The sequence below is a fragment of the Haliaeetus albicilla genome, chromosome 6 (genome assembly GCF_947461875.1).
Source record: "Haliaeetus albicilla chromosome 6, bHalAlb1.1, whole genome shotgun sequence".
Taxonomy (NCBI): Eukaryota; Metazoa; Chordata; class Aves; order Accipitriformes; family Accipitridae; genus Haliaeetus; species Haliaeetus albicilla.
Window position 1 is genome coordinate 37,384,442 of NC_091488.1, and position 16,521 is coordinate 37,400,962.

Below are 16,521 nucleotides of genomic sequence, written 5' to 3' on the forward strand. Positions count from 1 at the left end.
GTTCTTTGTTATTTTTAATTTGCCAGTAATGATTCTGTATCACAAAGTCTGCACCTAGAAAAGGAATCTGTCAGATTAAATATCATGACATGTAGAGTGTTAAAATAATTTTTAAGTGGTACTATACATACTGAATTATTCAAACTGATATTTTACTGTTTATGCCACTTCTGTTGTCCTGGTTTTTTTCTTCTCTCAGATTGGAGAAATAAAGATACATTAATGAGTTTAGTTCTGTATTAGTTAACTTTTATTTTGCTACTTCTGCCTTTCAGTTACGAAGCTTTTTTTCCCTAATGTCTAGTTGTCTAGCTTTGCTGCAGGATCATATGTATACATAAAGTCCATCGTGTTGAAACCTGTTAGAGAAGTCTAGCAACACTTATAGCCACATTCTGTACTTGGTTTCTTTTGATTTTTTAGCAAACAATATACTGTATCTTGTTAAGTTACCTGACTGGTCAAGTGCATATATACAAGAATCTTGTGGTTCCAGTAGAATAACATTGATGTTTAGCTTGGCACTCCTGAACACTACTATGGAAGTCAGATAACTAGGTTGATTTTGAGAGTGGGTGCTATACTTAGTAGTTTCTCTATTATGATTCTGGTTCTGTGATTATAAAAGAGAAGTAATAAAGAAATTATCCAAAGTTGCCTTTAAGTTCTTTGTAAATAGACAGTTTTAAGATAACTTTCTATTGCATATCAGAAAATGACTTTCTGAATTGCTTACGTGAAAGGCTAGAGTGTGAAAGAGGAGATAGGAAGTAAAATTGCTGCTTTAATCTGTCTAAAACATTCTGGAAACTACAAGATTCTGTTCGAATGAATAGTTGCTACTTCAGTGTAATATTGGCCCTATTGAAGGTTGTAAGAGCTATGCCAAACTTCAGGGAGGCTAAGATTTCTCATTTTAAACAGTTTGGAAGGAAATAAAATATTGATGTATAATTAAGAAAAGCTGCTCTGTAATACAAAATTGAGTTTGTGGTATTTCACTGTGGGATGCTTTTCTGAGTGAGGTTTTTGCATATGAGATGGTGTCTGACATGAGTGGGACTAGAGTTTTTAGTAAGAAGAGCTAAACATGCCCAATACTATGGCCTATCATGTTCCTTTTCCTCCTACTGTGCTCCCTGTCTACATTATGTATACTCCAGCTATCACCTGTTACACACAGAAGTTGGGTCGGTATTAGCTGGTATTTTCTGAAGGAGAAGTGATGTTTCTTTTGTCCTGTTTAATTCCTTTGGTACGCACAAAATTAACATTGCTAGTAGAGCAGTTTCTATTGTTCATCATTCGCATTTCTGTTGCATCTAAAGGCGTTTTATATTTCCCCTTCCATTTGTTCAGGTTATTGGCCTGTGTATGCCCAAAGGGTATATGTTGTAGCTATGGAGACTTGATGATACAATAAACTGGTCTTGAAACAGTTTATGGGCAAGTCTAAATGTAAGTAGTAGGACTATTCACAGTGAATGTGCAGCTTTCACTTTAACAAATAAAAAGCAAGCAAATGAAAAGTTGCAGGTAGGGTGCTACTGTTACCTTATTTCTGCCCTTGAGGAACTAACAGTGTAAAAGATGCAGGTTTATTACACCTGGCAGAATTGGGAATCTGACCCAAATCTTCAGAGACCTAATTCAATGTCTTAACCAAAGGCCATCCTTCTTCTCTTCACTTGTTTGGCTGAACTCTGATTAATGCTGACTTTTCATTTATCCTGTTTTTATCAAGCTACATTTTCAGACTGAGTTGTACTCGCTTGGGACAGTGGGCCATTGGATATGTGACTGGCGATGGGAACATATTGCAGACCATACCTCACAATAAGCCTTTGTTTCAAGCTTTGATTGATGGCAGCCGGGAAGGATTGTAAGTACAAATTCCTATAGTCACCATAGGTATGAAGTCGTGATTTCCTTGTTCTTCTAATGCTTATATGGGTAGTTATTAAAGATCTTTAAAACAGAGAATCTGGATATGTTATTTAGCATTCCTTTGAGGTTTAAGAACCATCCCTTTTATTCATTTGAAAAATACTTGTTTCCAGGTTATTCTATTAACCAAAGTTAACCAAAGCCATATCTCATAGCAGATAAATTCCAGGAGAAAATAAAATTGGGCAGCAGTCACATTGATTCCTCCACTCCACTCCCAATAAGATTCCCAAATGCACTTAAGGTTATTGAACAATTACTACTGCCAGTTACTCGTGTGTCTAACTGGACAATGATTTGAAAGCTATGTAATTGCTTTTCCATATATTGTGCAGTCAGAACATTTTCCGGGTTCTAATAGTTTACTGAAAAGATTTACAATTATAAGAGAATCTAAGTTTATAGGGAGAAGTAGTACATCTTTGCTAGATTGGCTGAAGTAACAGACAAATTTTGGGTGTCATAGTCTTTTCACTGGGATACATGTTTTGATATATCCATGTGATCATAATGAAAAAAAAAAAAGAAAAAAACAACAACAACAAAAAACAACCAGGAAAATTGATCAATCCTCAAAAAAAGATTGAGAAACCCTTTACAATCTTGCAATTTTTCTCAGTCCTGCGCAATCCAGTATTTTTTTTCCCAGGTATGACGATTTCATGCTTATAATAAAACCCACACTTATAATGGTAGTGTTTCTACATGACAAAAACTGAGCAAACAAAAACTAGAGCTGAGAATATTTAATGCAGAGTGAAGTTTTTGTAGTCAATCTAAATGTAACTTTCTCACAGGGTGGCTTAACAACATGACTTCCAAGAAACTGTTTCCAAGTTAGAGGTAACATAAATCTGAATATGTAACAGCCTAGGGTCTCTGTGATATCATTTAACCTATTATTAATTTCCCACAGGGTTGAAATGCCCCCCATCAGTTCTTGTTTAAAGTCCAGTCTGCATCTTGGATTCTCAGTGTAGATTCTTGTCATAACATACACAGATTTATATATGTCATAATGTATACAGATATACACATATATAATAATATGACATACATATAATATATATATCATAATACAGATATACACAAATGTGTGTTACCTTCTGTTCTGCTCCGTTGCTTGAAATAGTCTATAGAGTCACCAAGCGTGATGCTCACAGTGGAGAGATTACTAGGAACATATGCAAGTATAAGATCACTGTGAAATGAAGATCTGAAATAATATTTTGTTGAGCTACCCTCAGAAAGTTATCTGCTAATCAAAGCTCAGATGCGTTCTGGTGGTAGCTACGCATGCAGTGTCAAAATCTTTCCTGTGCTTATATAAATAGACTTGAGCATGTGTCAAAATGCATATATAGCAACTCAGTTGCACCCAAAAGATAAGAAAGATGGCTGAGGAAAGATGATGCATTTTGGTTAATGTCTACTGTAACTTATTCTGCCCCTTTGAAATTTCATAGGTATTATTTAGCTAAAATAGCAAAAGAAATGTGCATATTTATAACAATCTTCTTGTGATGCAGCTATCTGTTCCCAGATGGACGAAGTTATAATCCTGATTTGACAGGATTATGTGAACCCACACCGCATGATCACATAAAAGTCACACAGGTATGTTGCAAGTTTGTAATTTATTTTGTAATCTTCACTTTCATTAGTATCTCATCAAGCAGTGTTAATAAGCTTTCATTAAAATGTGAGAAATAAATTCATAAGACTGAAAATACGTTGTTGATAGAAGGGCTTAGATGAAGAACAGGGTAATAATCCTTTAAACTCTAGAGCTGATGGTGATGCAGACGGCATGTCTTGGAAAGTTTTGTTTATTCTAAGCCTCTTCCAAGTGAGAAATGTGTTAACGGTTATTAAAGATTTTTCTGATATTTATGTTACAGGTTTATGTAGTGTGGTGTTTCCTTGCTAATAGCAGATGGGAATACAGAAGTAAAATCAAGATCAAATGATAGTTTTGAAGCCTGAATAGGAACGGTACAGTTTGTTGACAGGTCCAGGAGGAAAAGTATAGTTCGTATATCACGAAGACACCAGTTGCAGGATCTGTCTCCTTTCTTCTTTGTCTATTGTGCAAATTAAATGAGAGATCAGGGAAAAGCTACAGAAATAATTAAGTGCCTAAAGGGAGTCACTTTGCAGAGAAAATTAGAATATCTAGATGTGTTTGTAGTCTTGTTAAGTGATGTGATAAACGGATGTGCGGATGCTTGATACTCAAGTAATAGGAAGTAGCCATCACAAGACAAATGCTTGATTAAAAATGGCGCTGAAATTAACATTAGAAGGTTAAAGGTATATGGTGTAGTGCATTTTTTTCCTGACAGAAGCATCTGGAACACTTGAGGATATGTTCAAGGGAAGACATCAGACTAGATGCAAGCCATACTGTTTAGATGGTCTTCCATTTCTTCAGAGCAGACTGGATGACCTGCTGAATCTTCTGTAACTGAGTGCTCTGTGTGCATTCCACCTCCAGAAATATTTTAGAAAAGAAGTATTCGTTACCATCTATGGTATTATCAGGAATACCATTATGATAATACCTGTTTCCTAAGTAAGAGAATTCCTAAAATCAATTACCTGAAGAAAGTCTGAGTATTTCCACTTTTCTGACTTCCCACTTTTTCCCTCCAGTCTTAAAATAGTAGTGACAGAGTAATGCAGAGATATCTGATACTTGTGTTGCACAGAACAATTTTCTAGCCCCATATCCTTACTTTTCCTCAAGGAAAGGAAAAGCAGCTTTGACATTCTCAGTGATTACCTTGTTCTTCACAAGGCAATCATGTTGTATTTTGAATTCACTGAATGAATCCAGTTGCTTCTGAACATGTAGTTATGAGGACACCATTAGTTAATTCTGATGGTAATTCAACAGAGTCTGAACTATGTGATTGCTGCCTTAAATAATACATAACTGCAGTAGTTTAAAGCTGTCACTAGATCTGCTTAAACTATGAAAAGATGGTATAAAAGTGGCTGCAGGGCTAGATTGCTGCAGATGGATTCTTTGCGAGAGCTCCACCATAAGCATCTTTAGTACATACTGACTACAGCTGCAGATATGAGCGGTCTCTCTTATTTTCTCTTTTTCTTAGCCTCATTTCCCCTCCTTTTACTCAGCAGTAGCTGCTTATTCTCCTGTGACCTGGATTGTACTTATTTTAAGCTTTCAAAATTTGGTTTTTCAAGACTAAAACTTTTATTTCTACACAAATGCATTTGATTGCCAGTTCCCCAACAATACCTAATTCTAGAAAACTCTTCTGGACTCAAGTTTTATCTATTATTTATTCCTCCTGAAGGTGCTCTTACACCTTCCTGTAAGTCTTCTAAGGATACTAAGTACTGAATGATCTGTGCATGACTGTTGCCATGTTATTCTGGGGGGTGTTCTTGCCATACCTCCTTCGCAAGGGTTGTTTACTTCAGTTAACCATAGTACCATACTGTATCCTGGCTGTAGGTGGAAAGCCCTCTTGCTTGTCAGTTTTCAATCCAATAACTTTTATTAGTCCTAAACTCATACCTAGAAAAGGAAATCCCGATTTTGTTCCCATTCATCACTTAATTTCTGACTTCCAACCAGGTGTTCATTATCTTCCTTTTAACTGCAACCAAAGAAAAGCAGGATGTGTGCCTTGCATAGTAGTTAAATGTGAGAAGTCTGTAGAAAACCTAATAGGCACAGATATTTTCAACTTTTTTTGTAGCATGTATTGTAGTATATCATAGGTTTGAAGAAGCAAAAAAGCAAGCTATTAACAGCTACCTGTTAACAGTAACCTTAGTGTGGCTTTTAAATAGACCAGTAGCAATAGTTTCCTGGACTAATAAGTAAAGTGGGTTGAAAAGCAGGAGACTCAGAAATATTTGTCACTACTGGTGCCTAAGTATATTCTTTGTGAAGAAATCACAGTGAAGAAATAATCACTTGACTTTCTTTTGTTACAGGAGCAGTATGAATTGTACTGTGAAATGGGTTCCACTTTTCAGCTGTGTAAAATCTGTGCAGAGAATGACAAGGATGTCAAGATAGAGCCTTGTGGACACCTTATGTGCACTTCTTGTCTTACAGCGTGGCAGGTACTGTCGTGGTTCTGTTAGTGGAGGATGGATTTCTCTATTACATCCCTGTTTACAGTGTGGGTATATGTTTACTTTTCCAGGTACTCAGTAAGAGGATTGAAGGACATACTTACTCAAAATGATAAACTTTTTCATTTTGTGGGCCAAAATCTGTGAAAAAAAAAAAGTTCCAGGGGTCATTAAAATCTGGACTTGTAGGCTTGCCAAGGCCATTTGCTGACTGCTGCTAAGTGGAAGCTATTTCCTGAGCACAGTACCTACTCAGACAGCGAAAGCTGGGTATTTGGTGCCAATTCAGCCACCCAGGTCACTTCATGATGTATTCAAAAGGCATGAAGAGGACAGGTAGCAGCTGGGAGTGGATAACTGACTAGACAGTGTTTTATAAGGAGACAGGATGTCTTTGGTGAGAGAAGGATTCAATCAGTAGTACAAGTCATGAAATGGCCTGTGGAAAAATAAGCTTAGGATTCTTGTGTTTCATGTTAATATGTAAAGCACTAAACCACCTGGCTTTAGAAGGTTGTTGGGGTAAGAGATTTAATGGAAGGGGAAACTCTGATCTCTCAATGTCATTTACAGAATATCCCCAAAACCACAGAGACTTCCTGGTGACACAGGTTGGTGTATTTTGTCCATCTTGTTCATGAACATACCAGTCTGTGGGAAAAGGGAGAACTGGTACCTTTGGTTCAGTGCAGTTAACTAGCATTTGACTTAAAATCAAAAGCAGAGGTCATTCCTCTTTACAACTTCAGACTTTCCCCTAATAGGTGCTTCTCAAACTGAATCAACTCTGCCTCCTCCTCCCTGCCCCTTTCTTCTTTTGTATCTATGTTTTGTGGGTAGAAGTAAGGGTCATCTCATTCTCAGGCAAGACTCTTCCACAGTTAGGCACCAGACTTTGGTTACAAATGTAGTGAGAAGAATAAAAAGAATCCTTGACTCCAGTCCATTTTTGACCTGGTTTTACATGAGTTCATCTCAGTTAATGAGTTTTCATTCTCATGTTTGAGATACGACTTAAAGTACTATAGTTTTTCTTTTCAAATTCATAATTAAGAAATCATCATTGGCAAGCAAGGCGATGTATCAGAATTATCACTTGAGTTTTAATTCCATTAGCAATAAAGCTTGCTGAAAAAGGAGTGTTCTCAGTTTCTGATTTTGTGTTCTTTCTGAAATTTGAGTTAGATGTTCCAAACACAAATCTTTCAAATTGCCCTCAGATCAGAAATTCTGAGAAAATTCCATTTTAGACATACCCAAATAAGAGTATTTATTTCACTACTAAGCAGCTGCTGAGCTGGAACAATATTTCTCATTTCAGGAGTACCCTTTCTCTGTTCTCACCAGTTTCATTCTGAATGACAGACATAGAGGTCTGACTATGTTAATCTTTGACTTAAAAAAATTCTGAAATTCTGAGGTCTGTAGCTTTTTTTTTTTTTCTTTTTCCTCTCCTTAGCTGAAAGGACTATGCAAAAGGACTGAAATCTTTGAATCTTTGTACTTTTGATTGCTGGGTGTCTTATAGCATGGTAGCAGCATGTTACAGTGTTGTGCCAGTGATGTGCTCTGATTCTGGAGAATTCTTCAGAAGCTAAGGTCCTCAGTATTTTGGCCAGTGGCTAGGGATTCAGGAAGAGGACAACAAGGCATTTTAGGCTCAGAGAACTGACATGTTCAAAACCATCAAGCTTCATCAGAACATTGCAACCAACTGTAATAGGCCAGGTACATTTCGGACTTCATTACAAATGTAACTTTTGTATAATTAGTGAGGCAATGAAGAAATACTGCACTGTAACAGTGTCAGCTGTTGTGAGCTTCTGGTGGGCTAGTGTTTAACTGGCAGCATAATGGCTCATTAGACATGCCTCAAGAGGTCCAATACAGATGTTTTCACTAAGCAGAAAAAAATTGAGTAAGCAACATCAGATATGCATAGAATACGAAGGATGATTCAGAGTTGTTCTCCTTTATGGAGACCAGTCTCTCAAATAAGACTTGGTTTAACTTTCTTTTTTGTATTGATGCAACAGGAATAAAATGTCATTTTCCTCCACAGAAATCTAGTCTTATCTAAAGACTACATGTCTGGACTTGATTCTAAAATCATATAGGCATGTATGCTGCATTTAAGGTTCACAATAGCTACTCTCTCAATGTTCAAAATAACCTTTCTGTGGGCATGGACAAACATGTGTATTCATATAGACATTTCAGATCTCAGTTTTAATTTCTCAGTTGTATTTATACTGTTGAATACAAGTCTCTGCTGCCGTGATTGGTGGTTACCCAATATATTTTGGTGAACTTGTGCTTTTGAAAAGAAAAGGAAGGAAACTGCTAGTACAAAACTATTTGACAACACAGATAAAAGAAAGCCTTGAAAATTAAAAGCTCTGTGCCTTGTCTGTAAGGCTGTTTTTAGAAAATGAAACTGTGAAGAATTGTACGGGTAAGGGAGGACTTTGTTCACTTGACTTTGTTCACTTAGTTCACTTTGTTCAGTAGGTCCATATAATTTGGAGGTAATTTTTGAGGTAGTAAGTGCTGTTGACTAGTCCTTTGTAATTAGGATGCAAGGCTGCTAAAAGTAGGTTACATGTATCTTTCCATACAAAATGAAAATCCAGTACTAACCATGCAAATAGACATGACTGTTGTCAGGAGACATCATTTATAGTTATCTGGCCTTGGGATACAGTTCTTCCACAAACTGTAAAATCATCTGTCAGTTCAGTAAGACTGGCAAGTGTCAAGATAAAAGTAATGCTAGGAAAAATTTAAAGCTGTTCTTACATCTGAGAAATCAAAAAGCTGTGCTTGCTTGATGATATTTCAGGATAGGTAGGTTGTTTAGAATTAATTTTGGTGTTCACATCTTTTTAGCTGTCTGTCTACCTGACTGCAGATATGACACAATGTAATTTCTGAATTCAGATTGATTTATCTTGATCTCTCAAAGTTTCAGGGCTCTTTTTGGTGTGTGATTTTGGTTTGGTTTTTTTTGTTTTCTTTTGTTTGTTTTGGTTTTTTTTCTTTTAATTCAGTCTACATTGTGGCTCTTGATGGAAAAAATTCTTTAAGTGCCTGAAAGACTTCTCTCTGATATTTTTGTTCATTAGTAGTCTGAAATCTACTGTAAAGGCTTTTTGATTACTTCTGACAAGGAAAAAAAATATTTCTGAAATCAGTAAAAGGAATGGAAATATGGCTGCTTGAAAATCATTTAACACATTATACCACTTAGAAATTAAAATTCAAGTAATTCTTGTTTCTGATAAGATGTGAAAGTAGTTCCTTGTTTTACATAAATTATTGAAAATGTGGTAAAGTCCTGGTTTGTTACTTAAATGTCAAAAAAAGTTTGTAGCTTTAGGTGTTGTGTATGCATATTGCTTGAATGATGGTAACGTTGCAGCCATGGTGGACCGTATATATGTTCTTCAGAGAGTAAGAGCTGCATGCTCTAAAGCTCATCTGCATTGTCTAACTTAGAATGGAAAATACTTCATATTTAATATAAAAGATAAATAATAAAATGCATTATCTCTGTCTACGCACCTCACCTTCTTTCCCGTGAAGAAAGAGGCAAATTGTAATCCTAAAAGGCAAGGTGCTACTTCCTGACCTGTAATAGTAAGACAATTACAGTTTTGGTGCTTTGTAGAGATAATGGTTGCATTTTTGATTAGTTACTTTTAAGTGAAGCTTAAGCTTTTGAAGAGACAGCTTTAACAGTGCAGTCATTTTACCATTTACTATAGTTAAGTATCTATGAATCTGTTTCCTGTTTACTTCAGTGCTTCTTTACAAGCTCTTAGAGACCTGTTAAGGGCATTTTTGCATAGAAAGATATAAGACCTACTTTTTAAATTACTTCTATTTTTTTTTTTTTAATGTATGTACTTTTTTGTCTTGCTGTAGGAATCTGATGGCCAAGGCTGTCCTTTCTGCCGCTGTGAAATCAAAGGAACTGAACCAATCATTGTGGATCCCTTTGATCCAAGGGATGAAAACTCCAGGTGCTGCAGTATTATTGATAGCTTTAGTATGCCCATGTTGGACTTGGATGATGATGACGATAGAGAAGAGTCTTTAATGATGAATCGTTTGGCTTCAGTCCGAAAGGTAAATTTTCAAATACTGTACAACAGATAAAGCTATATGTTTGTAAATGAAGCTGCCTGTAACTGTAAACAATGAGAGGTTGCACTTCATGCTCTAAGTTTTAGCAACTCACTGAACAGTTCTCAGCTTGAAAAAACAGAATGCGTCAATATTGCAGCAATAATGCTGAAGTTGAATAGGAGAAAAAAAAAAATCCGGATTCTCAGCTGATATGAACTGAGTTAACTCTGTTTACAATGGAGGAAGCATGAGTTTGCACCAGCTGAGACTCTTATCCAAAATACACTGTATAGACAATTCCCTGAATTTTTATTTGTAAGGTAAGGAACGAAAGATTTCATACATACAGAATATATTATTAGTTTTCTCCACATGTGTGTATACGCATGCACAGAATGTTTTAGGATTAAACTTGAGTTTCTAAATCGGTTATAAATATTATTGCTTTGTAAAGGTGACTTGCAACCCAATTTGTGTTGCACACAAGTAGATTTTAATCATGTTTTGTGTGAGTTGTCTATGATTTTTTTTTTTTCTGTATTTTTAGTATTAGGTACTTTTAGCAGGAAAAACCGATCTGAGATTATTCCTAGTGACTTTGTGTTTTGGGATGGTTTTTGTCCTGAAAGTGCTCTATGTTAAATTCTAGGATCTTTCTTTGGTCACAGGAGATTTTATCACTGATAAATAAGCACTGTCATTAACAAAAGTTTATTAATGTTGGTAGTTTTCACTCCTGTATTTTAGCCTGGAATAGATATTGTCACACTGAATTGCAACACTGAATTTTACAGTGCATGTTCTATATTTTACCTTTTACTGAGGTCATCTAGATTGAATAGTTGCCTTGGAATTAATTCTGTAACATCTTACTCTTCCATTTCCTTATTGTTGTATTTGTTTAAAAAAAAAAAAAAAGTGTTTTACCCTCATATCTGAGAGTATCTGTCAGTTAATACACATACTTCTGATATCCTTCCTAACCTCTTAAGTCATATGAATCATTCTTGTGTTGCATATGTAATACAACATGGCCTGCTCTTGGGAACAGTTTATCCTTCCTGCCTGGACTTAAATTGCAGTCTGCAGCCTGACCTCTGTGAGATAGCCTTGAATTGATGGGCTTTTTAGAACACTATCACTGCCATGAGAAGGCAAAAATGCATTATGCTTTTATCAAAAGAAGGAACAGTAGGCTTTACTATAAGACGTCTTGTTTTCAGTATCCACCAAGTGCTTGAGTGCTTTGGTGCTTGTGATTTTTATGTCATTAGTTGTTCAGTGAAAGAAACCTACTAATTATCCCTGAAGTTTAGGAACAGCGTTTTCCACTCTTTGTTATCATCTTGAAGTCCTTACTTGAAAATGTTGAATTATTGGGTCGTTTGGTGATTTTCAGCTGCTGTTTTCTTCTTAAAACTGTTACCAATGGTTGTACAGTGATGCTCTTAACCACACCACCTGTGTGGAATATGGCATTATTTATATACAATTTTTGTTAGTAATGCCTTCATCAGCCTTCTCTATTTCTTTCAGTCATTATTTATTTTTCCTACTAAACAGTGTTTCTTCATAGCCTGCTGGAAGAAATTCTGTTTTCTCCTCTATGGCATTATGTGGGATTTTACTCTTTGAATTTTTATTTTGTTTCTTGTTAATGCTGTTAATATGAACAAGGTACTGACTAATGGCTGTGTTTGTAGTAATTTGATTTGTTGAAACAATGGAAGTTAGATGACAAAGACAATAATTTAGTTCTTGCAGCCAACCTGCTGATACTGTTGTTACTTTGTAGTCCCAATGAACAAATTTTTCAATTCTTACTTTATTGCAAGGATTATCATATGCTTTCTCAATGTAAAGCTGTTAATCCTTGAAAATCAAATGGGCTGGTTTTGTCTCAAATCACCTGGCTAGACCATGTGGTATTGCTGAGAAAATCTTCTTGTGGCATATCTGGCTAGTAGTGAGCTGTGATGTTAAACTTGCTAGAAGAGGAAAGTTCCAGGGACACGAAGTCCTGATGAAAGTGACTGTAGGGCTTCACGATGTGTTGCATGCTCAGGTAAATATTAAAATTTTAAACTCAAATCCATCTTTATCATCCTGAAAGCCTTGTGGGAGGGGCACTGTTAAAATGTTTCTAAGCTGTTGTTACTACCAGTTTTCACTACCTTTGGGACTTGTACTTAGAAATAGATTCGTAGTGCAAAGAATAGTTGCAGTAAGCTCATTTTAGAAGCACGCACAGTCAAGCTTGTCACTGATTAAGGGGCCTGGGTGGGTTTTTAAGTGAGCTCTTCTTGACAAAATGAAAAGCTGAAAAATGCTTTCTGGAATTGTCACTAAAGTGTAAAGAGGATACAATTTTTTTTATCACCTGTTGTACCTGTATGAACTATGAATATAAGTTGGATATCAGAAAAATACCAATTCTGCAGTTTATCACTCTATCTCTGAAGTGTATTCATAAACTGTAAGAGGTATCTGAATGAAGTCCCTGAGGGACCTCAGACTTGAAATTGCTTTAAGGAAAAGAATAATGACAAAGATATTTACTCATTCTTTAACAGAATGAGTAAATGGATACACTTTAAGAAAAATGAATCGGTCTTGCTAGGGGTTGTGTATGAGTCAGCAGCAGCAGCAGATCAGCTGTAACAGAGGCTTTAGAGAAATCCACTGCAATTAGTCTGTTTATATGCCTCACGAAGCAGCTTATTTTTTTTTAATTTCCAAATTGTCTTCAGATTTTTCTTTATGAAAGAAAGATGAAGAGTGGTGCCAAAACTTCTGTTAATTGTCTCATCACTGAGAAATTTCCAGCCCCATGGCATCAGATTAGCTGTTGCAGTTACTGCCTGAAGTGTTCCTTTTCTCAGCTCTATACCGTTTGTGCTAGCCAAGCACAGCATTATGAAATGCACATTAAAAAAAGTGTAGATTACAGGCTCAGGTAAATATTAAAAATGGCTTTTTTCACTTTTAAAGAGGGCATTTGAGTCTCTAGTAGACTATGTTTATTATTCCATAATGTTTAATATTGCATTGTCCCAATGAATTAAGAGTTATCTGACACTTTACCTTGTTCAAGACATAACTTCATACACTTCTTTTAAAAAGAAAGAAAGAAAGAAAATAAGGAAAATGCATAGTGCAGGAGTTCTTGTTAAGAGCGAATAATTTTGAATTCATAAGTGCTAAGATAACTGTTTTACCCAAATAATACTACATGAAAACATAAAGGCCCTAGCAGTATAGGAGACTATGAGGTTTTCAATAGCTTGAAGTGTATTAACAGTCTCTGAAGATGCTTTCTTTTAAAACTAGATGAAGTTATCTTGTCTGGGGAGTTACTGTCTTTTCTGGAATTAATTTCCTAGCTGTATGAATGCACCAAAACCTGACTTTGATTCCCACTGTTACTTTAAAATAGTTATAGGAAACAGTCAAAGCTGAAAGCCACTGTTTGTCATGATTAGGCTTCATCCAGCAGATGAGTTAGGTCAAACTTAAAAATCACGACAAAAGACCCTAGTTCTCAAAATACGGGAAGAGACTGAGTTTGATTCCTCCTCCTCATTTCCATATTATTAAATTGACTTTTTTCTGGTAATGAAAAAAGGCATGTATTACATAGTAATAATGTTTTTAGTTTCATCATATAAAATACAGGAATATATAAAAAAAGACTTTAAATATGCATCCAGGTATTTCCTTCAACTGCACATTCTTAATTCATATATATATGTCACTTCCTTCTTAATGGTACACCTGGTTTGTGGGAATTTATGAAAATCATGCCACATAACAAGGGAGTCCTTAACTGCTTAGTTATTAGTATTTGAAAGAGGCATGTGTGCCTTCCTTAGTTAAAATGTATTTTACTGATTCCCTTGAGCAGTGTAGTCCTGACTCCCACAGCCTTAACTCCCTCTCTGTCCTTCACATGCATTTTCTTGGGTCAGCGAAGGAAAGATCAAATAAAGAACAAGCCTGTCTATGTAAAAAATGTTTACAGCCATCAAGTGGTGTAACTTTATATCCTCATACGAATTTTTAAGTCCAGATTATACTGATCTGTCTACGTCACAACTTATCCTAACAAGAAATAACAAATATGTGGGTTACTCTCGCCGAATTATAAATAAAGAAACTTCAGGGAACTACTTGGAAATGAAAAGTCCGCTTCTGGTGTAGGTCTGCTTGGATCTTCTTAGATGTCTCATTATGCAATTTATATATTACCGAGTTCACTCCAGCAGGACATTAACAAACAGGATAATATTCCTCAGTGAGTCACTTGTTAGGATTTGTGTTGAGTATGCTTTTCATATGTGCTTATCTGGCAGAAAGGCATTTGAAGCTAAAATTCTCAGTTCAGTAGGCTGACTGTTAACATTTCCATCAGAAAAACCTTCACTAGAAATTGTAAGCGATGTCAGAAGCAGGCTTACTCTTGAATTCACAGCCACTAGGGGCAAGCTGGTATCAGTATATCCCGGTAATAAATACCTCTGATTAAATAACACAAGTGTGGTCTGCTCTGCAGTACAGTTGCGATGTAAGTCACAGCTGCTTTTCCCTTGGCAGCAGCCATGCCAACCAGACGAAGTCCATGTTGTTACAAAGGAGTCTGTGTTCTTTTCCTTAATTACATCTTTATTGCACAGATCTGTGTGTGTTGCAGCAGAGCCCCTTTGTACGCTGAAGGTCTGTCTTCTGTCACTGCCAGTTCATTTGTATTAGTTTGTGTCTTTAATAGCTTGCTTGTTTTATCTTTTTGTCACTGTGCTGCAATCATTACTCCTTTATTTCCAGTGAATAGAAAATACACAGAAATCTCCAGTAGGTGACAAACAGAAAAATTTTAAATCTCTTCATCCTTAGGGAGTCTGCCAAAAAGAGTAGGTATTATGTACATCTGTTAATACCCTGCTATCCACATGAAATGCAACCATCTTGTTGGCCTAGCTGTCAACAAACATCAAATGATGCAGCTAGACAGGTTGGATGGGAGTGGACAGAACAAATTTGGTGTTTTTTTTTATACTGGGAATATGATGGAAATCTGATACTGAATGCTGAGGAAAACCTGTTTGTTGCTGTGGAATATGTTGTTTTGGGTTTTTTTTAGTATCAGTAGATCTAAACAAGGAATCATAATTTTTAGTTTCTCCCAGTAAAGCATTTTCTCTTACTTCAGCACCAAGTGGTGATACGCACTAAGCTTCCTTGTAGGGGAAAGAAACTGCTTTTGTTTGCAGCTATTCCCTGCCACCCACCCCATTCCTTGTAAGTTATTCTTTAACGTGTTGGTCCTCATCAGTTCCCTTTTTGAAATCTGTGGGGCTACAGCATGTTGTGATAGCATTGTGGCTGTAGGGAATAGTAGTTCAGGGGAATGAAAGATTATTTTGATATTTCAAAATAAGACATTGATGTAAGCTTAAATTAAAGTCCTTTCACTCACTTTGAAAAATTTCTATTTCATTTTGGCAGTTGTGAGTTACCATCCATGGAATATGGTGGATATAGATAGCTAAATACAAAATATATATGGAACCAGAAGTTTATCACATAAATTAATTCTCTTGGTTCAGTGGGTTAAAAACATGTCAGGTTTTAAGAATGTTGAGCTTTTAAATGAGTTTTCATATTATTCTAGTTTTTGTTACTGCCTACTACATATTAGGTGTCTCTTTCAGCCACTTGTTTCCATAAATTTGAAAATAGCATCAGTCCCCACTGGGTTTTCAATGTGACTATTTCCATGATTTCTGTCTCTGCTGGAGCTGAACTGTTGTTATGGCAGAAGAAAAGTAGTCTGACATGGGTGGGACCAGTGGGCTCACTGAGGGATGAGCGTATCATTTTGCCTAGTGATTCCTTAGAGCAGAACTGTGTAGGAGAAGGTCACCATATAGAAACAGTGATGGATATTCTTAAAATGCTATCACTACAATGTGGTTCAGTTAGCTGTGTGTTCATACAACTACATGCAGTGTGACATTTGAGACTGTCAGGTTGCTCTCTGAGGAGGTTGCATTAATTGATGTGATGGTACGGCAGTTTGAACATCTTAAATTCCAAGCAATTGTCTCCTGTTCAGTACTGTGTTTTCAGTATTTGCTATTTTTCTTATTCTTTGTTTTCAACTCGTATTACATATAGGATAGTATCTTAGTTCTTATGGAGCAATTGCTTGCTGACTGAGACACAGTATGTTGAGCAACACCATAAAATGTAGAGACTTACTACAACACTTTCATTTATTTTAAATAACTATATCTTTTTGGAGATGACCTGCTTATTTGGTTCTAT

At 36.0% G+C, this 16,521-nt stretch overlaps 1 protein-coding gene across 1 annotated transcript in view; it reads left to right on the forward strand.

Annotated features, from left to right (window-relative positions):
- CBLB (Cbl proto-oncogene B) overlaps nt 1-16,521 on the forward strand; it is a 133,580-nt gene that overhangs the window by 85,755 nt on the left and 31,304 nt on the right. The window contains 4 exon segments of the mRNA XM_069785581.1: nt 1,745-1,882; nt 3,477-3,564; nt 5,923-6,054; nt 9,994-10,197. Of these exon segments, the coding sequence (XP_069641682.1) occupies nt 1,745-1,882; nt 3,477-3,564; nt 5,923-6,054; nt 9,994-10,197 (562 nt within the window).